A 24,298-nucleotide genomic window follows, 5' to 3' on the forward strand; every position below is an offset into this window, starting at 1 on the left:
TACCATCGACCGGAAGCTTTGCTGGTAACATAAACAGTCGATTTACACGTATAGCTTGTATTGTGTGTATTATACGCCATGTACTTTTATAGTAAAGGAAGCTAGAGAACAGAAACCTACTAAGAAAGTCATAAGGAAAATACATGGACTGCATTTATTGGAAAAAACCCGAACAAGTGGGCTGCACAGTTCAAACGTGTGTTGGCCAGGTGTCAGCTGTATTGCCCTTCCAGGCAGGAAGGGTGGAAGAGAGTGGAACCAACTCAGCGGGCGGAAGCGAGAGTTGACTGTCTTAGCATTGGCGGGAAGGACTCCCAAGGGTGGGAAGAAAATGGAATGGGGATTATCTTCTTAAGGCCAGGCCAGGGGACTCAGGGGTGGTGGGAGGGTCTGGCTTGCCCCCCGCCTCTACCTGCTAAAAGAGAAAGGTGAAAACACCCATTTAGAGAATGCTCGAGGATTCCCTTGCAGGGTTTCCCAAACAGAAGCCAGAAAAAGACCTGACATTTGCCCTCAAGGAGATGTCCCTGGAGAAAAGGAAGAAGTCGTGGAGGGCCTTCTGGAAACATCTGTAGGGAAAGGGTGGGAGGAAAGGAAGGGGGATGCTGATATCAAGGGGGGGGAACGTCTGCAGCTTCTGTGTGGGTCTGCTCTGAGCCCCGCCCACTGTTTGGCACTCTCGCTTCCTGCTGGTCATTGTTTGGGTGTCCCCGGCCCAGCGAGGCTTGTCCTTGCCCAGTTAGCTACCCATCAAATCCCGTTGTTCATTCAGTAGGGATGTTAAAAAGATGGTATTTGATACCTTTATCTCTAAACTTAATATTTTCACTAATACCTTAAAAAAATGGCCTGCCCCTCCCCCACTACACCCTTGCAGGTGCCCACAGCTCCTGCAGGACCTCCCTCTGCGTGTCCTACACGGACCTGCGGGCGGCCGGCCGGGTCCCCGGCCCCCGCAGCCCGGCGCCCCCAGCCGGGCCGGCTCGCAGGCGCCCCTGGGTCAGCCGCCCCAGAGGCGGTCCGTCAGGGTCGCTCCGGGCGGGGGCGGACCTGTGTTTACACCACATCTCTCAACGCTGGGCTGATGCAACGGCCGCCCGCATTCGCCTCCTCGGGGAGAATGACGACTGTACTCTCTTTACCCTCTGGTTGAAATGCCGAATTGCTTCTTAACTTTAAAGCTGCTTTTTCTTTTCCTTCTGTGTGTGTCCCAGAAAAGCCGCAGCCTCTGAAGCTGCGCTGATGTCCCCTCCAGGACAGCCACCAGTTTCACCGCGCTCCTGGCCCTCTTTTCTGTTTGCTCATTTGTTGTCAATATTTCCAGTATGTTGTGCAAACATTTCTTTCCAAACGTGTTTGAAAAGCAGCTCCCCCGCCCCGCGCTCCCTGCGGGCGCCTCCCACCCCCGAACCTCGGAGCCGGTGGGTGCCACCCTGTTCCACCCTCGGGATCGGAGTGGTGGGGGCGCGCGGGGGACACCCGGGCGCTCGGCTCCCCCCACCCCTGGCCTGTCTGGGCCGCGAGCGCCTCCAGTCGGGGCATTTCTGGGGGAAGAGAAAGGAACGGCCCGAACGGTCGTGAAACTTTCCCCCGCTGCGGCGCCCCCGGAGCGGGCGCGGGCGGCGAGGTCCGAGCGGGTCAGAGGTCCGGAGCCTCGGGGAGGGGCGAGCGGGACGAGGTCCGAGACACGCAGTCACCTGTGGCCTCCGGCGAGGCGGGCGGTCCCCGAGCCCTGGCGCCTCCTTAAACCCTCGGCTCCGCCCCGCCCTCCCCCGTCCCTAGACCGAGGTTCCACCCAACCGCCGGGTCCGCGCCGCCCGGGCAGAGCGTCGCAGAGCCGTGAGCCCGTGAGGAACGCGCCGCCCGCCCGGTCCCCGAGTCCCCGACCCGCCGCGATGGCCAGCGAGGAGCTGGCACGCAAGCTGCAGCGGAGACTGCTGCGGGGGCAAGCGCAGGAGGGCGGCCCGGAGCCCGCGTCCCCCGCGCCGGAGCCCGCGCCCGAGCCGGAGCCGCCCGCCTGCGCGCCCACCGCCAGCGCGGACGCCGAGCTGAGCGCGCAGCTGAGCCGACGGCTGGACATCAACGAGGGCGCGGCGCGGCCCCGCCGCTGCAAGGTCTTCAACCCCTACACGGAGTTCCCGGAGTTCAGCCGCCGCCTCATCAAGGACCTGGAGAGCATGTTCAAACTGTGAGCGCCGCCCTGCGCCGTGCGCCCGAGTGCCCTGCGCCCGGGACCTGGGAGGGAGAGGAGGGGGAGGTGGCGGCGGGTCGGTCTTTGGGGCCCGGAGTCCCAGGCCCGGGTCGGGGGGAACAGGGCGGGGTCGTGCAGCGGTGCCGCGAGCTCCCTTGGCATTTGACGCGACGCCCCCGATCCTGCGCTTCCCGAGGCTCAGCCGGCGCGGTGGCGGACCCGACCGGACCGGGGGCACCCCGAGCAGGACGCGCGGACCCAGCTCGGAAGTTCCCCTGGGGCAGCCGAGCCCGAGTCCCGAGTCCCGGGCCCTGCGCTCCCGGCTCCCGGCTCCGGGGCTCCCGGGCGGCCACCGCGGGTCCCGCCCCCTCCGCGGGCTCGCTCCGAGATTTGCTCGGGGCACAACTTCTGGGAAACGGAGACGCGCCGCGCCGCGCCTGCCAGCTTTCACCTCCCGAGGGAGAAATTAGCCCCGTTGTCCTTTATCTTTTACAATAAAAGGGGAAAGTTATCCTTGGCTGCCGCGCGGGGTCCGACGGACCAACCGAGGCTGAGAACTGGGAGTTGGTTAAATTCTCCGCAGAAGATCAGGACGTTCCTGGATCGAGCGGGTCCCGGGAGCCTCCCGGGGCGTCGCCTGGTCTGTTGGCGCGCTTCGGAACCAGACGTGGCCGCTGGCAGCCGGTCCCTTGGGGGCTCACTCCTGCCCTGCTGGGTCGGCCCTACCAGGCGGGGGAGTCAGTGTAGAGAGCACCCACTAGTCCGGCCTTGTAGCCTGGGAGCCCCCGGGGCCTCAGTGTCCTCGTCTGAAGAGTGGAAGCAGTAGTCGTTCCTGCCTTTCAAGGCCATAAATTATTTTGCACACGGTAAGCTCCTAACCGAGCTATGAATATTATTTCCAGAATATAGCTAAGACCAGAAAAATGCCTGGGGGAGCGGAGGCTGCCGGCCAGGTCATGCTTGGGGCGTTTTAAAAAGCGCTTGGAATGTTTGTCCTCTGCGTGGAGGTTCTATTTAAGGGCGCTGGGTGGCCGGCGCTGTGTGCGGGGCCTCAGCCCCTGCCTGAGGCTGGGCTGTTGTCCAGACCTGCCGCTGTGGGGAGGGCAGTAGAGACTGGCACCCGGAGACCGCCAGCCTCCGCCGCTCGCCCCACACCCCGACTTCCCAGTCCCCAGCTTCCGGGCACCGTCCACTAGTGTTCCCACCGGGTGGGGCTAGTTCGGGCAATTAAGGAAAGCTGAGTTGGGGCAAAAGAATTCGGGTGACTGGAGCAGAAGTGGAAGAACAAGGGGTGGGTGGTTTGTCACAGCCCCTTGGGGTTGCGCCTCCCGTGGGAGGACCAGCTGGATTCAGGGAAGGTGTCTGGGGGCCTTCAGATTGCTTTATTGTGCTTTGGGTTTCATTTATTTATTCTTATTACTTATTATTTATTTTTTTTTTCCCTGCAGAAAAGTCTTTGAGAGGATTATTTGTTAGTTGGCTGCCTAAGATTAACAAAGGGAGTCCCCACAGTAACGAGGCATCTGGCAGGGTCAGGTACGGCTAGATCCAGGTGCTCAGATGCCGCCAGCTATGTTTAGTTTCTCTTTTTCTTAAGCCAATTACCTCTTTTTAGACACCTCCCCCCCAACCCTGCCACAGCCCTGGGCTTCCAGAAAGTCAGCACCTTTAACTGAGCTCATCGGTTTCCCCTGCAGGTGTTTCTCCCAGTTTCTCACACCTGGGAGGCAGCCGAAACGTCGCCTCACCTCCCCAGCCAGCGTGAGGGGCCCCTCTGGCTGGGAGATGCTGTCACTTGGACGCCTCTAGCTTTAGTGTTCATCCACCCTCGGTGCTGGGGACTTGGCAGTGGCTCTAGTGGAGGGACACACCCCTCATCTTATTTATGCTGCAGGCAAACCCCCAAATGCCAAGCCCCACAGCATTCTTCCCAGGTGGGAGGGGCCCACGGCCTGCCTCCGCCCGGGCAAGGGCAGCAGGGTGCAGGCGGCCCCCCTGGGCCAACAGGCCAAGGCAGAGAAGGTCCAGAAGGTCCCAGAGCTGACTGGCCACTCAGAGGGGCCTCGAAGTGGCAGGAAATCAGGGGGTGGCAGTGGCTGCTGCTCTGACCTAGTGACCACACCACAGGCATGTCAGGGCTCTGGGCTCGGCCTTGATAGGCACGTGGTCACATGGGGCACTAGTCATTCTCACACAATGTGACTTCATCTTAATTTATTCCATCTGCAAAGACTCAAATGAAGGTCACATTCGGAGGAGGTTCTGGATGGCCATGAATTTTGGGGGACCCTATTCAACCCATCCTGTGAGTGAACAGCGATGCCCCGACCATGCGGCATCATGACTGTCTCCCCTCCCCCTCCTGGGGGTTAAGGGGCAGGTCTTTCCAAGGAGGCTGTCAGAAGGCTCTCAGATTTAGAAACGTCAGACTCAGAGACAGGGGAAGGGAGGGAGAGAGAGAACGCGAGAGAAACATCAGTGTGTGGTTGCCTCTTGCATGCACCCCCTACTGGGGACCCGGCCCACCACCCAAGCTTGTGCCCAGACTGGGAATCGAGCCCACCACCCTTTGGTTTGCAGACCGGTGCTCAATCCACTGAGCCACACCAGCCTCAGACTCTTAAACAGCTTAGGTTGTCTAAGTGTGTTAGGCGTGTCAGAGACCTCACCAAAGCCAGAACAATCCCACCCTCAACAGAAGGGGCATCAGGCTTTCCAAAGCCCAATCTCAACTCAGATGGAGTCACCATCTAAGTACAAAGACGAAGCCACACCAACCGAGCCCCCACCACACTGGTGCCAGCGGTGCAATTACTTTCAGCAAGAATTTCACTTTTAATCAGTTTCTAGATCCAGATTCTGATGTCGCCTCGCAGTTCCCGCGGAACCTGACTTGACCGGTATGGAGCAGGCTCGCTCTTTTTGTTCAGGGCCAGATGGATTCGGGCAGATACTGCCAAACGTGCTTTGATCTCGAAATGTGATTTCTTGCATTGAAAAGGATTTTGCCTGGGGATTTCTTACATTTTCAAGATTTAAAAAAAACAGCAAAAACTGGATCCTTCCCAGCCTGTGATCATATTGGGTTGTGTGTGTGGGGGGGAGGGTTATTGGTCTTTGTATCCTGTCTCCTCAATGGTGAGTTGTAGGAGAAAGAATTTTCTAATGAGTGTGGGAAGCCAGAGGCCACGGCAGCCCCGCCAGAGAAAGTTCCCTCTCCGTTTCCAAGTGTGTTACTGGATAGCCGGAGCCAACAGAATAGTGGCCTGATTTTCAACGCAGGCTGAGAAGGCCCAGAAGAAACTGACTCTGCAGTGCGTGTCCAGAACGGTAACTCGAGCTGGCAGAGTGGTCAAGGTTAGACAGGAAATTTCAATTACCCCGGAGCTTATCCAGGGGCCTCTTTCACAGGGGGAGGTAATGAGGGCAGCCACTTCAGGGCAGGACCCAAACGCAACATCTCAAAGTGCAGCTGTGATGTGTTTGCAGCATTTTAAAAGCTTGTGTTTCAATTCCCCAAAGAGAGGGTGGGAAGAGGAGCGCTTGGCGGTGGGAAAGCTGTCTTATTATTAAGAATCCGAAGCCATGATGTCATGGAGCCCTGCCAACACCCCACAGCCACGTCACCACTGAACCCCAGAAAGACAAGGTTGTCCTGGAACTCTTCACTTCTAGTCTCTCTCCTCCCCCCACCTCACTCCCGGTTTCTTTTTCTCCTCCCTTGTCTGCTCTCTGAGGGTGGGAGAAAGGGGGTGAGAAATCTGCTGAAGATGGGAAAGGAGCCTCCTTAAGGAGGTTTGTACTGGGGGGGGGGGGGGTGGAGGGGAGGTGCCTGCCCATTCTCATTAGTATCTTTTGAGTGAATTGAGTTTAAAGATGGGAAAGGAGGCGCAAACGGAAGTCCAGTGCTTTTTTCCTCCAGTCCACCGGGGTTGCCTTAGATCTAAATTCCCTCACCTCTCTCACCTGCACTGCAACCCAGGGCTCATCTGATTCCCCGGGGGTGCTCCCTCACGGTCGGTCTCTGGCAGGAAGACAGCGTGACTTGGAACTGTTTCTTTGCCCAGTGTCAGCTCTGGTCGGTTTCTATTTGCCCGTGTGTGTGGTCCCTGCCATGTGGGAGGAGCTCAGGAGGTTCACAGAGACTGGCACTTAAAAAAAAAAAGATTTTATTTATTTACTTTTTTAGAGAGAGGGGAAGGGAGCGAGAAAGAGTGGGAGAGAAACATAGATTAGTTGCTTCTCGCAAGCCCCCCAACTGGGGAACCTTGGCTGCAACCCCAGGCATTTGCCCTGACTAGGAATCGAACAGTCGACCTTTTGGTTGACAGGTTGGCACTCAGTCCACTGAGCCACACCAGCCAGGGTGAGCCTGACACTTTTATCTTTGCAGGAGTTTTCTCCCTCCTCATGTCTCTCTCTCTCTCCCTCCCCCCCCTCAGAAGTCTCCACCCCCCTTGTTACAGAGCCATCTCATTCTATGAGAATCTGAATGATGGGAATCTGAAATTGAGTGAATTATTAAAGCCTTGCATTATGTCAAAAAAGATAAAAAGCCCTTTCCCCCTTCTTTCTTGAAAAATTACTTAACAAGTGCCTGATTCCAAGCCCGTGTGGGCCAGGGGACTCTAACTGCGTTTATATTCTGGGGCCTGTTGTTCCCCCCAGCCCCTGCCCCAGTCTAACTAGGAAATAGAAATACCTTCCCCATTGAACTTGGGAGGGTCTGGTGCACACAGGGCCCATCACGCTTGGTTTTGCGGCGTGGCCGAGCCGGGGGGGGGGGGGGGGGGGGGCAGGGTATGTGAAGACCTGCCAAATGCATCAGGTCTTGGGAGCTGGCAACTGCCAGGCCAGTCTGACTCAGGGAAGAGATGCTGAGGTTAGGAGCCCAGTGTGCCCTCTAGGCTTTGCACATGCTTGCTCTCGGCTCCCTGTCTCACGCATGTGCATGGTGCACACCCTTGCACACGTGCTGACATCCATGCGTGCTCTCACACACCTCTCACATGCTCCCAGGGCTGGGCCCCCACCACATCTTGCAGCCCTCCCGGAAAAAGCGTCTGTCGCCTCTTCATGCTGCTGTGTCCCCTGAGGGTTGGTGATGTGAGTTGGTGATGTGTTCCAGGGCACCGCTGGTCCTAAACCCTAGACGCTCCTTGGGAGGCCTGCGCACAGGGACATCTGAGTGTTGGGGCGTGGCCCATGCTGTCCTGCAGGATGGAACCCGGTCTGTGCTCAGTGACCTGCCACAACACGGACCTGAGGCCCCTTAGTGACCCGGTTCCAAGGCTGCATGGCCTTCTATTACCCTTCCCTAGTCCCTTTGTGCTCCCAAGGCCAGCACCACCCACACTCCTTCCGTACCATAACGGCGATGGTGATGAGCCTCTTTCTCACCTACAGTCTATGAGCTAGTCGTTCATTCATTCAGCTTAGCATCTATCAAGGACTGAGATTATACAAGTCGGTCCAGAGGGGTCTCTGCCCTTGAGGAACTCAACAGATTCTTAACAGTGACCTGGACTGAGCATGATGCTGTTCGATGGGGAGGAAGCACGACCTGGAAAAGCCACCCAGCACCCTTGTACAAGGCACCCATGCACCTTAGCAGGCCCTGTGAGGGTGCTGGGGGGCCTGTGACATCAGGCCGCTGCATTCTGCTGCCTCCGTGGCAGCAGGTCCTGGTATTTCTGGACACAGCCGGAGAAGAGCAGCTGGCCAGGACTGGGAGGGAATTTGGTCCCTCAGTGAATCACTGGCACGGGAGCTGGAGGCGGGTGCTGAGGGCTCAAAGCGTGGTGGGACCCGTGTGACCTCAGAGGGCAGAGGTGGGAGATAAGGGCTCAGTGGAAGGGAGCTACGGTGTTGGTTCAGTGTAGAGAAAAAAGAGCTTTCTTACGGTTGCAGCTGTTGAGAAATGAAAAGAATTAACTCAGAGGCAGTGAGCCCCTTTCTCTGGCTTCTTGGCTTGAGAGGTTTGCTGCCGGGAAGGGATGAAAGCTCGTGGGAGGCTGAGGGGTGGCTATGTGACCTTCAAGGTTCCTTCTGGGCCAGGCGTGGGCAAGCTTGGTCTGCCAAGGCCGCATGGTAAGAGTGTTTGGCCTTGTGGGGTCTCTGTTGCCACCGCTCAGCTCTGCCATGGTGACAGAGAGCAGCACAGACCATACCTTAACCAGCTGGCGTGGCTGTGTCCCAGTAACTCTTGTGGAGCGAGATGTGGCCACGGGCCGTGGTTTGCTGCCAAGTTCTAGGCAATGATTTCGGAGCCGTGCGAGTCCATGGTGGTCTCACTACCCCCTCCCTCACTGGGGTTTCTATCACTGGGGCCGACCTGCCATCCTGCGGGGGAGAAGGGGCAGAAGTTAGGGTCCCTGGTGTGACGTTCTGCACTCTCGGGAGGGATGCCTTGGTGTTACTTCCCCTGAGAGGTGGTCCGAGGTGTGTTTGAGCCAGGAAAACTTGGCAGCCCAGAGGCCTTGGCCTTGGGTGTCCACCTCCTTGAGCCCTGTGGTTAGAGCAGGGGTCCCTCACCTCCAGCCTTTGGACCCTCTGAAATCACCTTCTCCAAGGGGTTTGTGAACTGTTTCCCCGAAGGTGAGAACCATGGGTTTGGAGAGAAGCAGGAGAATCTCACAGCTGAAAGAAAACACTTTTTTTAAAATTATAAAAGTATGATGTGTCCTGTTTACATTTTCTGGTAAAAGAGTAAAGGTTTTTATGTACAACTTTGAGGTGGAAGTCTCGGGCTGCTCTGCTGCTGTGGGCTCGCCACCAGCAGCTTAGGTGCCCGTTCCCAGGCAGGAATGCCAAGACCGAAACACCACTGTGCCGCGTCCTGGTGGGAGGCCTTTGGCTCCAGGGATGGAGAACCCCGCCCTGAACTCACTGAGGAGTAGAGATATGCACCGTCTCACGTTTCAGGGAGCCCAGAGGACAGGGAGGGCCCTGGGTGTGTTGGCTGGGTCAAGGGCTCAGGTCAGGTCCTCCCCTGCCATCTGCCATGCTCCCTGTTGGCTTCACCCATGGGCTGGCAGCAAGATGGTGAGGTTCTCCAAGGCACGTCCACTCATGAAAATCAGGGGCAGGAAAGACCTTGGCTTCCTCTAAACAATGAGGAAATCGTCCCCAGCTCTCCCCTAAGTCGGCCTCTGGCATCCCAAGGCCGGTGCTGGCTCATGTGCCCGCCCAGGCCAGCGACTGTCCATAGGAAGGTGATGACCACGGTGGGACCACGGCTGGGACCCCTGCCCTGAGGGGCCAGTGCCTGGCCCAAACGGGAGTGCTGCTACTGAGGAAGGTGAGGGGCCCTTTGGGGGTCTTTCCTGAGAGTGTGCTGTGGCCCTCTTCTGTCCCTCTGTGCTTTTGTGTACACGGGAGGGGCTTTTAGACAGAAACCAAGGAGCGAGCAGCCCGGCCCCGGGGCTCCTGGATGTCTGAGAGCAGAGGCCTTTCCTCCTGGACACTCGCTGCCTCCCTCTTCATCGGGGCCCCTGTCAATTCTCTCTGCTGGTGCTTGTGGGTCCCAGGCAGCTGGGGGCGCTGTGTGAGTATTGGGGGTCGGGGGACGTGTCTGTGTCAGCCTCTCCTTGGGCCAACTCTCAGCAGAATGACTTTTGTTCCCAAGTAGTCCTTCTACCTTAGAGAGCCTGGCATTGCTGAAACCACCACCCGCCTCTGTGTTTGGAGGGCCGGCTGGCCGGAGGCCTCGGGCGGATTCGCAGGTTGCACCCCTCACCCGCTGTGTCTCCGCAGCCTCTTTGCTGTCGCTGCCCCTTCTCTCTTGCTTCTCTCCCCACACCTCCTTCACCCTTTTTATCGTCATGAGTCACAGGCCTCTGTCTTCCTCCTTTTAAAAGAGTATATATATATTTTTAATCCTCACCTGAGGATGTGTTTATTCATTTGAGAGAGAGGAAAGGGTATGTGTGCACGAGAGAGAGAGAGAGAGAGAGAGAGAGAGAGAGAGAGAGAGAGAGAGAGACACAGAGAGAGACACATCAACGTGAGAGAGAAACATTGATTGGTTACTTCCCATACACGCCCCGATCGGGGATGGAACCTGCAGTGTTTTGGTGTACAGGACGATGCTCCCACCAACTGAGCCACCTGGCCAGGGCGGCTGCCGATGGAGAGGCAGTGAGAGTGTGGGGCCGGCTGCCATCTCTGGCTGGGGGTCCCATGCGTTGGTGGCCCTCCTGCCTGCAGGGCCCGCCCAGGGTCCTGCCTGCTGGGGCCCCTCTCTCGGCATGGAGGCCTTTGAACAGGTCGTGGGCGGATAGGTGTGTGTGGGTGTCTGGGCCTGCTTTCATTTTCTGACTGGCACAGCTTGGCCCCCCGCTGGGCTGGCTGGATGAAGGTGTCCTTTGATTTGGAGAGGAGGACTGGGTGGCCTGTGCCAGCAGCAGCCCTCTTGGCCAGTGTCTGGTTTGAGGCCATGGCAAGCCGTGGAGGAGTCGGGACAGGGCAGAGCGCCCTGGGCTCCTTCTTGCCTCACTGGGATCTGATTCTGAAGGGATGACGCCCCCATCTGGTGGGTGGTGTAGCTGCCTGGTCTCTCGCGGCACAAGGCTGCTGGTGGATGGGCAACAGCCCTTCAGCCCTCTGCCAACTTCCCCACCCTGCATGCCTCATGCTTCCGCCACCCCACCTCACTGCCCTGCAGTGGCCAACTACTGAGCACGTGGCTCCCCAGCGGCGGGTAACAGCCACTGCTTACAGAGCACCTACTGTGTGCAGACACTGTTCTTAGTGGTTACACATCAGAATCACTACAAGGTGGGGGCAGGAGCTGGGTAACCTGCACACAGTTACACATGGTGTAGGTGGTGTGGTTTGAACCCGGGTGGTCTGCGCTCTTGTCCCCTGTGCTGAGGAGCTTCTCTCATTAACGCTGTCTCAACACCCAGCTCGTCAGGCTCCAGATCTCAGCCATCCCGACACCCTCCCTGCCCCCACGGCCACATGTGGCACAGCCGCTGCAGGCCGCCGGCCCTCCGGCCTAACTGGACGCTCCAGGCCTGGGCAGCTGCCTCCTGAACTGTCCCCCTCTGTCATCCTGCATGTCAGGACCGCTGCCAGAGCCCGGATCTTGTTACTCTGCTTTCCTCTCCAGAAGCTTCTGTGGGTTGGGGACAGCATGCAGCACTCAGGGGCTCCCAATATATTGCCCGTGGGACAAAGTCCAGCCTCTTCTTGGTGACCCTTAAGGCCAGCCCCAGCTGGCTGTCGCATTCTTCTCTCTCTCTGGTCCCCCCAGTTGGCCCCCCAAGCCTCCCTCCCATACCCCATGTTGTCTGGTTGGTTACACTGAGTTATAATATCCATCTGCTATTGCTGGTTTTGTGTGGCATCCCCCACCCTGCCGCCATAGTGTTTGCCCTGGGAAGGCAGGGGTGGTTCTTTATGGCTGTGTGGCCAACTTCTTCCTCCAGTCCCCCTTCACCCCAAGGCCGTGGAGGCGTGGGGGCATCTTGACCCCTGGAGAGGGTCTGAACTCAGCCTCTGGAGCTGCACAGGGTGCCCTGGTCAGTGCCCCAGGGGAGCCCGCAGCTCACAGCGCTGTCAGAGCCCTCAATGGGGTGGCACAGTTCCTCCGAGCGGTGTCACTGACCACACGCCACCCGGGCACACGCCTGTAAGTGAGATGTGGAAAAAGGTAAGTGACCACCTTCTCAGGTTGTCCCCAAGATCGCGTGACTACTTGGTGTGCAGTCACAGCCTTAATTAGGTCACTGCAGGTCCAGGCCCGTGTTCTGTCCCCTGAGTGAGCTGCAGGTCCCTTAGCACCCCCAGCAAGCAGGGCTGCTGGGCTTAAGGCAGTGCCAGCCTGAGCAGGGGCACAGGAAAAGGACTGGCTGGCAGGGGAGCAGGGGTGGAGAACCAGACTCCGCGGGCCAGAGGGGGCAGCCCCGTACTCTTCCTTCCCATCTGGAGGGATGGCCTCGTCCCCCACTGTCCACTCCAGCTGGACCTGTGGCCCTGGCCTCCCCAGACACCTGTGCCTCCCCCTGCCATTTCCCTCCCAGACTCCTCTTGGTCTTGGGGGTCAAGGAGGAGTGGGGCCCTTCCAGGGCTCTCTCAGGCCTGACCCCAGGTTGTTTGGGGGTGCCTGTCCCCGAGACTCACAGGGCTCCTGGGAATTCCCAGAGCTACATTTCCAGGGCCCCCTCTGCCTGGTGTTCTGGCCCCTCAGGACTTTACTGGGGAGAATTAGGAGCTAAGGAGAGTTAGCACATGCACAGCAAAGAATGGACGCTTGTGCATTTTCACAGCCCTGACCAGAAGGGGGTTCGCTCAGGGAGGCCCCTCCCAACCTCAGCCCTTTCTTCTTGTCCTCCTTTCTGGATGGATTGCCTGGAACTCAAAATCCCCAGATCCACTCACTCCCTTCCCCTGTTCCCAAAGTGAGTCCCCAGCCACTTGTACCTGCCCAAAACCCAGGAAGAGTGCCTTGACTTCCAAAGGATCAAGGGGGGACCCCAGGATTAGGGTCTCTCTCTCTGTGAAGATTTTATTCATTTATTTGTAGAAAGAGGAGAAGGGAGAGAGAAAGAGTGGGAAAGAAACACCGATGTGTGAAACATCGATCAGTTGCCTCTCACGCGCCCCCAACTGGGGACCTGGCCCACAACTCAGGCATGTGTCCTGACTGGGAATCAAACCCACGACCCTTTGGTTTGCAGGCCAGCGCTCAATCAACTGAGCCACACCAGCCAGGGCTCTCTCTCTTGTTAAAAATATGTGTATTGACTTTGGAGCAAGAGGAAGTGGGGGGAGAGAAACAATAATGCCAGAGAAAAACATCGATTAGCTGCCCCCAAATGTGCCAAGACTGGGGATCAAACCCACAACCTAGGTATGTGCCTCGATGAGGAAATGAACTTGAAACCTTCTGGTGCACAGGACGATGCTCCAGTCAACCGAGCCAAACTGGCCAAGGCTAAGGTCCTTCTCTTAATGAGATGATATCAACCAAAACTAAATGTGAGCCCTCATTGATAAGCTAAGAGTTTATCTGCCTCCTTTAATTTTGGCAAAAACTGGACAAAGGAGGAATTGGGAGCCCAGAGAGTTCGAATAACTCACCTGAGGACACACAGTACGTGACGTCATCAGGGTTTTGAACCAGGGGAGTCTGCCCCAGCAGCTCACCCCCAGCCACTACCTCTCCCACCTTCCTCAGGGGGGCCCGTCTGGCCCCAGCAGAAGGAATGGTTACTGTTACGTTTGCATTGCTGAGTCAGAAGCTTTCCAAGGCTCGTCCCTCTCCATGCCATCGCTGGCGGTCAGAGGGTTCTGGGTATTTGTGCCTTCAGTGAGGCTGAAACCCTTTGCATTGCTGACCTGTTACGGTGATGTCACTGGCTTGTTCCTCTGGGGATGGCCATGGGGACCAGTCTGCTGTGTTTCCACTCTGGGTTGCTGGCATTGGCGGGAGGATTTGTGTGGAGCTAAAGCCTCCCTCACTGAGGTTTCCCGCATCCAGTTGGGGAGCATGAGGTGGGGGGCGGTGGGGGGAAGCTCGGCTCAGTCCTGTGCGCTCACCCCTTGCCATCTCTCCTCAGTCCACGTGGCAGTCCCTGGTAGGGGCACTCCCTGACGTGCATTTGGGGCAAAGCAGATTTCCCTGGTTGTGCTGAAGCCTGGGCAGCTGCCCCTGGCTCTGCCTCCTCTGCTGTCTTGCAAGGTGCTGAGCACACAGTGGGTGTTCTATAGTGGGGATGCACCCTCAGCTGTACCCCCACTTTTCTTTATGAACTTTCAGACGCTGTGTGTGGTGTATGGAACTATAGGGCACTGTGGTTGAGGGTGGGGGTGGGACTTAAACTCCACTGGTCTCCTGCAGCCTGCCAAGAGGTTGGCTTTTACCAGAAAAGGAAGGAACTGGCCAGAAGCGAGCCCCCACGGCACGGTTCTGTCACAGAACAGATGAAGCTGGTGTTCACCTGTGCCCAGGGCCACCCCCGCCTCACCATTGCCCCCTGTGTCCCTCTATGGCTAGGACTATGTGCGCCCCCCACCTGGGCACCTGCCTTAGTCTGTTCACCCCACGCCCCCCAGAAAAATCCATCCTGCACACTGAGCTGAGCGGTCTTTCCGAAACAGCTATCTGATTCACATCTCTGCCCCAAACTCTTTGGGGGTCGCCTCCTGTTGCTTTTAGGCAGACACCACTCTCCCAGAATGCTTTGTGGGAGTGGGCCCGTGACCCCTTCTGGGACACCTGACCCCTCTGGACTGGACTGGCGAGGGGGGCTCCCTCTCAGCACGTTTGCTCCTCTGTCCCAGCCGCCTCCTTCCACTCTGGCTCTGCCCAAGCTCCGGCCTTATCACAGCTCAACAGTCTCTTTGTACCCCTCCCGCCCCCTGGGACTGGCCTTTGTGCTTTCCTTCTGCTCCCGAGAGGAGAGGCGCAGGTAGCCGGGAGCCAGGTGGGGAGTGAGAGAGTGAATGGAGCTCATGCGAGCAGGCAGATTGGAAATCAAAGGCTTTGGGCTCAGGCTTTCATATCCAACTCCTCCGAGCCCCCTGCCTTCTCAGAGCCTGCAGACCCTCACTTTGCCTGCAGTGGTGACACTCGCAGATCTGGATTCCCAGCCTGCAGCAGACTATCTGACAGCTGGGGAGGGTCCCCACAAAGGCGAGGAAACCAGAACCTCAGAGAACCGGCAGCCAGGGGGGACTGGAGGAGGAAGGGCAGTCCTGCCTGTGACCTTGGGGAGGAGCCCTGAGGTTCATGTAGCTGGGCCCCATTGGGGACACTCACAGGAAGAAGGGGGAGGACCCCGGAAAAGGCCACCTGCTCTGGGGATAGCCTGGCTCAGTGCCTTCCTCCTGCTCGAAAGAGCCTGGGCCCCGCAGGGAGCCTCATACAAGTGCAGCTCTGATCCAGCAGGTCTGGGGCAGGGCCTGAGAGTGCATTTCTAGCCATCTCTGGCTGAGCTGGTCCGGCCAGCCCCTACCTGTTTGGGATGCATGGCTCCCGTACAAGGCCTTTCTAAAGAAAAGCGGGGTACTCCGATGCTCTGGTAGGGTCTGAGGTGGGGACAATCCCCCCAACACTGAGGCATTTTCTGGGGCACTGCCATTCTCCTAAGAGCCCTCCTCTGAGGGATCCCTGGGGAGTTTCTGATGGCTGAGCCACAGGCAGACAAAGGCCAGCGGCTTCTTTCTTCCTTTGAGGCAAGATTATTCTGGTGCAGTGAAAACCAAGAAAACCCAGGGGCTCGGCCCAGTGGAAGCCGAGGGGGAAGTGGTTCATGGAAAGAGGAGGGAACAGCTCCAAGCAGAGCCTGGAGACTGGCCCTTGCCCCCTCACTAGTGAGCTTTTGGTGGGGTGAGGATTAGGCACCAGTGGGGCCCCTCTGGCCAGGCCCGGCAGGAGCTTTCCCAGGTCATGGGTACCCACAGATGTGGGCCCTGTGTTCAGAGACCTCAGCCTGTCCCCCCTCACCCCATCCCACCAGCCAGCGCTGGCCCCAATCCGTAGGAGTGAGCCCTCCCAAGGAGACCTGCCCCGCCCACATTGGACAGGCTGGGCTCGTGGGGGGATTCAGCACCACGGGCCACAGCAAGCTGTGGATGTGGGCTCCCCGCAGAATGCCAAGGCAGTGGAACTTGAGGCCCGGCTGGGTGTGGGCAGCTGTTCAGAGCAGGATCCCTGGAAGCTGTTTGCATCCTGTTCGAGGCTGCCTATAGGCGCTGCTTTTAGAAACAGCCCCCTCTGCTCCTTGGCTGCGGGCTGCCTGGGTGCGGGCTGTGCAGGCGTGCTGTCTCCAGTGGTCTCTCCTACCCTGCAGGTGCAGCTGGCCTCTCAGTGCCCCCCAGCTTAGGCCTTTCCCCAGTGAGTGGGAGGGCTGGACTTGAACCCTGGGCTATGTCTGCAGGAACACCTCCAGGGGTCCGATGGGGACCTGAGTCTCCCTGACAAATCCTGGGGAGTACAAATATGACAGGGACTGAGGACATTTTAAAGCAAAAACGTGGGAAAAGATCACAAGGGAGCGGGGTCTGGGGACTGCGCGTGGTTTTTCCTCAATAACCCGGGTTGTCTTTAATGTGAGAAATCTGAGTTAAAATTTAAATTATCAGAAAGAAGGAGCTAAGATGTTCGTAATGGGCAGGCAAGGGCTTAAGGGAACTCCAGTATGCCTGCAGGCAGTCAAAAGGTGTAAACTACAGGGAGGAAAAGAACATACAGGGTCTGGCAAATAATGCCCCTTTTTATTGCAAAATCTTTTATTACAAAATCATAAGCATGTAATTCTGTAACATACCAATATCACACTCAAGCACACCATATGACGTTTTAGGTGAATTATTCAAATTAGAGCAATAAGTTATTACACCCATATTATTACCCTACCAACCACACTCAAGCAGGCCTTCCTTCTGTAGGACCCTGTAGTTTGATGGTTTGACATGGGGGTGGGGGGTTGGTGTGAATGCAGGTTGAGGCCAGGCTTGCAGAGAGAGAGAGCGAGCCCCAGAGAGGCTGAGGACTGGGACCCTGCGGGGCCTCACCAGGTGGACCCCTCCTTCTCCAGGCCTTCCCCTTCTGGGCTCCCCTGGGACCTGGTCCCACATCCCAGCGCTGGGAAGTGCTGTCTGTCTCTAGGGGGAGATGCCTGGCAGATGGCCCTGCCAGCTGGGCAGTGCAGGTGGGCGCAACCTGGGCAGGCTGTTCTAGGTGCTGGTCCTTTTTCTCAGGGCTGGATTCCAAGTTGCCCGGAAGGTGATAGCATTTCCTTGGGGGCAGACAGTAAAAGGGTTTTCTAGAATAAAGACAACATATCCAATTGCATTCACCTTTCCCACAGGCCCAGCAGCTTGGAGTAAGATCTGCGGTTTGCAGACGGCCTTGTCTAAAGGGGCTTCCCCACTGCAGTTGTTTGGGGAGAGGGGCTCTGAATGCCTTGAAGAAGATGATCCTTTACCCCCTGGGCCAGCCCGTGGCACCTCTGCTCGGGGGCCTGCAGCCACGCCTACCACAGGATGTGGTGCTGATGTAGGAAGTCTTACAGCCTTCAGAAAGGCCTTTACCGTTTTGACCCCTGACTTCCCAGCAAACTTCTCTCTGCCTTAGCTTTGGCTAACCTGTCTCTGTCTTGGTTAACCATCACTGGGGCGAGGGGGTAGGCGACCTGGTATCGAATCTTCCTATCCCAGAATCTACCTCTGGTGGCCATGTCTCCCAGCCTCAGGGTTGGGCTGCAGGCTCAGGCGTCCTGATGGAGGTTCTCCTTGTTCACCTCACTCTGCCTCATGACCTTGGACTGGTTGACTTTGATGGGCCCAGTTTCTTCATCAGCCAAATAGTACTATCCCCCTCAGAGGAGTGTTGGGGTTTAAATCAGTTACAGTTTATGTGAAGAGCTTGGCTGGTGAGACTTTGTCCAAACGTTTGCAAGATGGCAGCACCAGCATTGTCTTGGCCACAGATGAGAGTGACTTTGCACATCTGGGCAGCCCAAAGCAGGGTGCTCTAAGACCAAAATCAGCATCTACTGCACTCAGCAGCATGGCTCCCAGCATTTCTGCCGAAGTCTCCAGAGATACATTGTAAAAGGTGTAAATCTCATAGTTATAGCAGTAGTCTGTTCATTTGGTGCCTCCAGAACGCCCTGTGCCCCCCACAGCCCCCCACTGAGTTGAAGGGCATGTAGTATGAACCCAGTCAATGACCGTTCTTGCATTCCCTGCACCCATGGAAAGCCAAGCTCCTGCTTGGGAGTTCCCAGGTTCGTTCTGGTCCACAGGAGTTGGCTTTGCTGCCTACCTCGGCGGTCACGTCTGTGTGGTGGGGTGAGTAACTACCACTTCACAGCACTGTGGATTTAAGTGAGGTGAGTTAGCACAGGGCCTGACCTGCAGTAAGCTCTCAATAAAACGACAAATGCAGACAGCTATTATTAATTCTTCACAGGGCTTGTCAGATGAAGGGGACTAGTATGCGAGACAATGGGTTGTGAACTGCAGAACAGGCCGGTTTTGGTTACTGGGCGCTGGGAATCCCACTGTGCGCACCTCGCACATCTGTAGTCCCAGGCGCTTTGACAAGAGCAGAGCAAGCAGCAAGATGGCGAGGGGGAGGTTCTCCTGCCTCTCTTACAAATGCTGGCCCTGAAGGAACGGACTGCGGACAAACCCTCACAGACGGTTTGAATTCTCAATCCCAGCTCCACAGGGAGGGACACAGATGCCACCGATGTGGCTGCTTTATAGTCCTGCCAGGACTTACAGAGATGGCACTTGGCCCGTGCTTCCAGCAGGAGCACGGGAAAGCCGCCTCTGCTGAGTCCCTAGGAGTGAAGGTGGTGGCTGGCTCTTGACCCCTTTCTTCCCTGTCTTTCTTGGCCTCGGAGATGTCCCCTCTTTGTGTATACCCCGTCTATTCCTGTGCCAAGCTGGTGGCTCCCGGCAGGACACCAAGGGGGCTGCCCCAGCTGCAGCTTTGGTGCCTTTCTCTGTCTGGGATCTGCCCCCCGGGTGGTAGGCTTCTGCTTCCAGGCAGGAAACAGTGGTCCAGCCAAACTTTCCTGCCCAGTTAAAGAAACTGCAAACCCTTTAACCTGTTCCTAGGCTTGGCCAAGGCCCTTTCTGACATAGGCCTGGAGAATGTTGCAGGCTTGAGGGCCTAAAAGAAACATTTCCTAAACTTTCTGGACTCCTCTCAACCAGAAGCCCAGATGAGAAATACAAGAAGTAATGTCTCCGATCCACACCCTCTTTGTGCTGGGGCAGCCTTGTCCCTCCAGGTGGGGTGACAGGAACCCTGGTCCCTCCACCCACACCCCCCCCCCCATGAGGACAGATTCCTGCCTTGTTCCCTAACCTTCCTTATCTCCATCCTCGCCCCAGTTTACCTCCTCTTCCTGGGCCCTCCCCAGTCTTTTCACCTAAGCTTTGTAGCCGCTCCCTTCCTGCCTTCTCTTTCCGTCCTTTCTTTCCTGTGTTCAGACCGTAGCCCTCTTGGTGTCTGCCCCACCCCCTTGAACGCACCACCCTTCCTCTCTCCGTCCTCCTCGGCAAAGCTTGCTGGACTGGGCACTGCGCGCTGTGGAGGATGTTTCGTCTGATTTCCACAGGGAGGCGGCTGTCATGCTCGCTTAACTGGCTACCCTTCTGGAATGTCCCAGAGACGTGTTTCCCAAAGTGTGCTCCCTGGAACACCAGGTTGCCAGGCGCACCTCCTTGTGTGGAAATTCCCTGGACGCGCAGACCTGGGTGGTCAGGCACGTCTGTGTGCTGTTTCTCTCCGGTGTGTCTCAGACACATGACCGCATGGAAGTCTCTGGAAAGTTCCACACCAAAGAAGCCTGTTTACTTTGACTAAGACTGACTCCCTGTAATGGAGACTGTCCCTGCGGCCTATTTGTAAGAGCTCTCCTTTCTCATGTCTCCTTCTAGTCTTCTGTTTTTGCCAGAAAGCTCTTCCTCATGTTGGCTAAAGCCGTCCCTGTGCTGTCCACGCACAGGCCCTGTGCTGGCTGGCCTCTGGGAAGGTTCCCGGGAAGTGTAAGCGTGTAATTTGAAGACAGCTCTCTGCTTCCCGGGGCCAGATATTCCCAGTTCCTTCTACTGTAGTCCTGGTGGGGGTCTTAGAGCCATTCACCTTCCTGGGTGCTCCCCACGGACCAGGCCCATGTCCCCCCGTGTGTAGGGTCAGCCCAGAGGGGAGCAGACTGTCGGGGGCTGGACTGTGAACCCCCTTTGTCCAGGATTTGGAACTTTTCGTCCTTGCCTTCACGACTTTCCCCTGAGGGTTTTTGCGCCCCCCCCCCCTCCCCGCAGTCCCGCAAACCCCCACGTGCCCTCACACAGGCCCCTAACCTCTGTCCCTCAAACCTATGCTGGAGACACGGGTTCGGGGGGCCTAGTTTCGGGACCTTGCCTTTTTTAAAAAACGGCGACAAGGTCTACATTTTACTATCTTACACACTTTGACGAGTCCAGTGCGCTGGCATTAGGTGCGTTTACATCCCTGTGCAGCCATCACCACCTCCGTCTCCAGGGCTCTTTTCATCCTGCAAAACTGGAACTCAGTCAACAGTAATGACAAAATAATAGCGCCCCCTTCTCCCTCCCCACCACCGTTCTGCTCTGTCTCTGTGACTCTGACTCTTCCGGGTACCTCATGTAAGTGGAATCATACAGTATTTGTCCACGTGCCAGAGTCTTCTCTCTTAAAGCCGAATCACATTCCCCTGTAAGTACACACCACATTTTGTTCGTCTATTCACCCATCAGAGGGCACTTGGGTCGTTTTCACTTTGGACTGTTGTGAAGAATGTGGCCACGAACACGTTCAAGGCCCTGCTTTCAATCCTTTTGGAGTTATACCCAGAAGTGGGATCGCTGGATTATATGGTGATTCTATGTTCAGGACCTTGCGTTCTTCCTTGTTCTGTTTTACCCCCGGACATCACCAGCTTGCTGACATCTTTTGGGCCTGGCTTCTGCCCCAAGTTTGTGTCACCAGCAACTTTGATAGCTGGCACCCTTCCTAGGTTGACCTACAACTACCAGCCAGTCCACCTAATTGTACAGGCATCTACGCCTGCTTATCTTTCCTCAGAAGCCTAACAGAGGGGCCTGGCTCACTCCGGCAGAGATTACAGGTCAGCCATGGCTGTCTGTTGGACCAGCCTGAAAATCTTGTTTCCAAAGCCAATGAGCGTATGACCCAGCAATTCCACTCTTGGATACGTACCCACGGGAAAGAAAATTCACGTCTACCCAGAAACGTGTACGTGAGTGCTATAGCAGCATCGTTCATAACAGCCAAAGGTGAAAACTACGCAAACGTTTACTGACTGACGAATGGAGAAATAAAATACAGCATGTTTACCCAGCACGGCATTTTAGGGCAATAAATAAAAAGGGATAAAGTACTGGTTGATATATGCTACATTCCGATGTATGGGTGAACCTGGCACACAGTGTGCTCAGTGAAAGGAGCTGGACACAAAGGGCCATGTATGGTGCAATTCCATGTACGTGAAACGTCCAGAACAGGCAAACGCAGAGAAGCAGAAAACAAGCTGGCAGTTCCTGGGAGGTGGGGTGGGAGAGAGGAGAGTGGGGAACAGCTGTACAGATTTCTTTTGGGGTGGTGAGAGTGTTCTGGGATTGAGGAGTGATGATGGCTGCACAGCCTTGTGAGTATGCTAAAACCATGAATTGTGGACATTAAAAGAATGAATTTTATGATCTGCATGTTATAGCCCAATAAGGCTGTTATTTTAAAAAGAAGTAAAGGCCAAGTAAATATGGCCCTTCCCTGGACTATTTTTAGTGAACTCTCGGCATCCCTGCTTCCTTCTCTAAGTGCTCACAAACGGCCCCCGGGAGCACTAGATGCGGGACTGGTCCATCTGTGGTCCATACACTCCGCCCGCTTCCTGGAAACTCGGGAGCGCCTTGCTTGTTTCCAGACCCGGAACACCAGTGTTGTCCCTCAGGGTCCTCGGAGCTCGCCAACAGATCCAGGGGTCTCCTCTGCATCCTTTAGCATCTTGCACTGTGCTTCTTCCAGGCAAGGGGGCCATGCTCATGAGAGCCGAAGCAGCTGGGGTTAGAAAATGCCCTGCGGCGGGAGGTGACGTCACTGAGTGCCAGAGGGGGCCAGACAGTGGGTGCTGTTGGAGAGCCCAGGAGGAAGGGGGCAGCTCCCTGAGCTCTGGCGTATAGAAAGGCCGCTGCAGAGAGTCAGGGGCGCATGGGTGGTGTGTTCTGGGTGGGGGGCATGGCATCAGTCGGCCACACTGGCTGGAACAGAGCCCATTGGGGAGAGCGGGCCTCATCTCCAGGCCAACCATGTGAGCCTCACAATACCACCAGCCCACAGAGATAGATTTCTGGTGCCTACGGGCTGTATTTCCCCGTGGGTGGTGGTGTGGTTCCCAACAATGGTGGACATTTATTGCCAGGTCGGGGGAAGGGTGAGATAGATAGTGAAGAAACTGCATTTGATTCTTTATTTAATTTTTTAAGTGGCAAAACACATGTAAAACTGATCATCTTAATTATGAGCTGTACATTCACATTCTGGGGCAACCATCACCACCCTCTGTCTCCAGAACCTTTTTCTCCTCCCAGACCGAAGCTCTAGCTCACTGAACAGTAACTCCCCCCCCCGCCCCTCCCCCACTCCCTGGTAACCACCTTCTACTTTTTGTCTCCATGAATTCCGGATGCCTCTGTAAATGGAACTGTGCAGGGTTCAGCTTTCGTGTCTGGCTTATTTTAACCTTGACATAATGTTGTCAGGGCTCATCCATATTGTAACATGGATTTCACTCCTGTTCATCGCGAATAACATTCTATCATATAAATGCGTTGTATGGACATACCACATTCTGCTCATCCATTCGTTCGTCAGTGGACACGTGGGTTGTTTCCACCCTTTGGTGATTATGAACGGATTTGTTTTTTAAAGTGAGGGGTTCGTACCTCAGCCACAAGGGCGCTCTGGGTAGCAGGAAATCAGACGGACTGGAAGGAAGGAGGCCACAGAGTCTGTGAGAAAACGCCGTTATGGGGATAAGACACGAAAACAAACACGTAGCACAAGATGCGCTTGGAATCGTAGTACGCAGAGCCCAGAGGTGTCTGGAGGAGAGGGGGTGAGTCCCCTCTGATGTGGCAGTCAGGATGCTGCAAACAGGAGGTATTTGAGTCGTTTTTCAATAAATGAGGCCAAAGACTCACTGTGTGGGAGAGTGACAAGTGTCCCCTTGCCCTGGCTGTGCCATCCCTCATCAGTCTCCTTCCTTTGACCCCGCAGGTACGACTCCGGCCGGGATGGCTTCATTGACCTGATGGAGCTGAAGCTGATGATGGAGAAGCTGGGGGCCCCCCAGACCCACCTGGGTCTGAAGAGCATGATCAAGGAGGTGGACGAGGATTTCGACGGCAAGCTCAGCTTCCGTGAGGTACCTGTGTCCCGCTGTCCTGAGCCTGTGGGGGGCAGTGTCCCCGAGAGGACCCTACATTTATAGTCCCCTGGAGTACAAATGGCTTTGGCCTCTCTGGAATGCTGTTTGGATATTTAACCCACAGTTCTGTTTCTCTAAATGGTTTAAGGGGCTGGTGAACCTCAGCTCTGCCGGGGGAAAGGCCCAGAAAGCAGACTGAAAGGCAGTGTGGGTCAGATAATCTCACTTAGGTAAAACCATGTATGTACTGAAAAATCTGGAAGGATGGTCCCCAAAGTATTCATAGTAGATATTTGTGGGTGCAAAGTTTTGGTGGTTTTATAATTTTATACTTTTTATATACGAAAACGTTTCATTTTTATAGTAAGCATTTAAAAATAGTAAAAAAAAAAAAAAAAAAGCAATTAAACACAGGGTCTTACCCTGTACCTGTGGACACCTCCCCCAAGCAGTCCAAGAATGGGCCTTTTGGCCATTGAAACCTGAAACCGCCAGCAGAATTTTGTAAGTAAGATATATCCCTGAGAGTGTGCCCATAGATTCACACTTTTTCAGCCCCTAGGATCCCCCGTGGGTGATAAGACCATCTCTGTTTTGGGAGAAAAGTTCCAAGGCCAGGTGGTTTCTTCCGTGGTGAGGATGCGGCCCCAGAAGAAAGGCAAGGCCGTGCCTTACGTGTCTGAGTTTTACTGAAAGGCCTATAGATGCGTCAGTGTGGCTGGTGTTAGAGTAACTTGGGGACAACTTCCAGGCTGAAGGCGCGGGGCCTCAGTCCAGCTGCTGTGGTCTGCTCTCAGGTGCGTCTCAGCTGGTCCCTCAGGAGCGGAGAGTGAAGAGGACTGTCCTTCTCCCTGGTGTCTACCCTTGGCTATTCCAGAAACAGTGGAATGCTGGTGTTCTGTTTTCTGATGGCCAGACTTCAGCCAAGTCCTGGTCTTCTGTCCAGGCTAGATAGGGCTTGGGGTGCTCTTCCCAGGGTCTCTGCAGCTGACTGGAAGCCACGAGTCTCTGCCTGGCTGTGGTGAAACTGGCCTCGCCTCCCACTGCCCACAGATCACCTCCAGATTCTCCCGTCTCTTTCTCCCCTGAACTGACAGACATGGAGACCATGGCCATGGAATAGCTGTGCTGGGCGTGACTTTGGCAACTAAGATAATCTAGACCA

General features: G+C 56.1%; 1 protein-coding gene across 1 annotated transcript in view; it reads left to right on the forward strand.

Moving 5' to 3' along the window:
* The first annotated feature begins 1,771 nt into the window (after nucleotides 1-1,771).
* The window catches only part of EFHD1 (EF-hand domain family member D1), a 37,027-nt gene continuing 14,500 nt past the window's right edge, over nucleotides 1,772-24,298 (forward strand). Inside the window, exons 1-2 of the mRNA XM_024564057.3 lie at nucleotides 1,772-2,188; nucleotides 22,983-23,130. Coding sequence (XP_024419825.3) covers nucleotides 1,896-2,188; nucleotides 22,983-23,130 — 441 coding nt within the window. The 5' untranslated portion in view covers nucleotides 1,772-1,895. The remainder of the gene's footprint in view (nucleotides 2,189-22,982; nucleotides 23,131-24,298) is intronic.

This window comes from Desmodus rotundus, chromosome 2 (assembly GCF_022682495.2).
Source record: "Desmodus rotundus isolate HL8 chromosome 2, HLdesRot8A.1, whole genome shotgun sequence".
NCBI classification, from domain to species: Eukaryota; Metazoa; Chordata; class Mammalia; order Chiroptera; family Phyllostomidae; genus Desmodus; species Desmodus rotundus.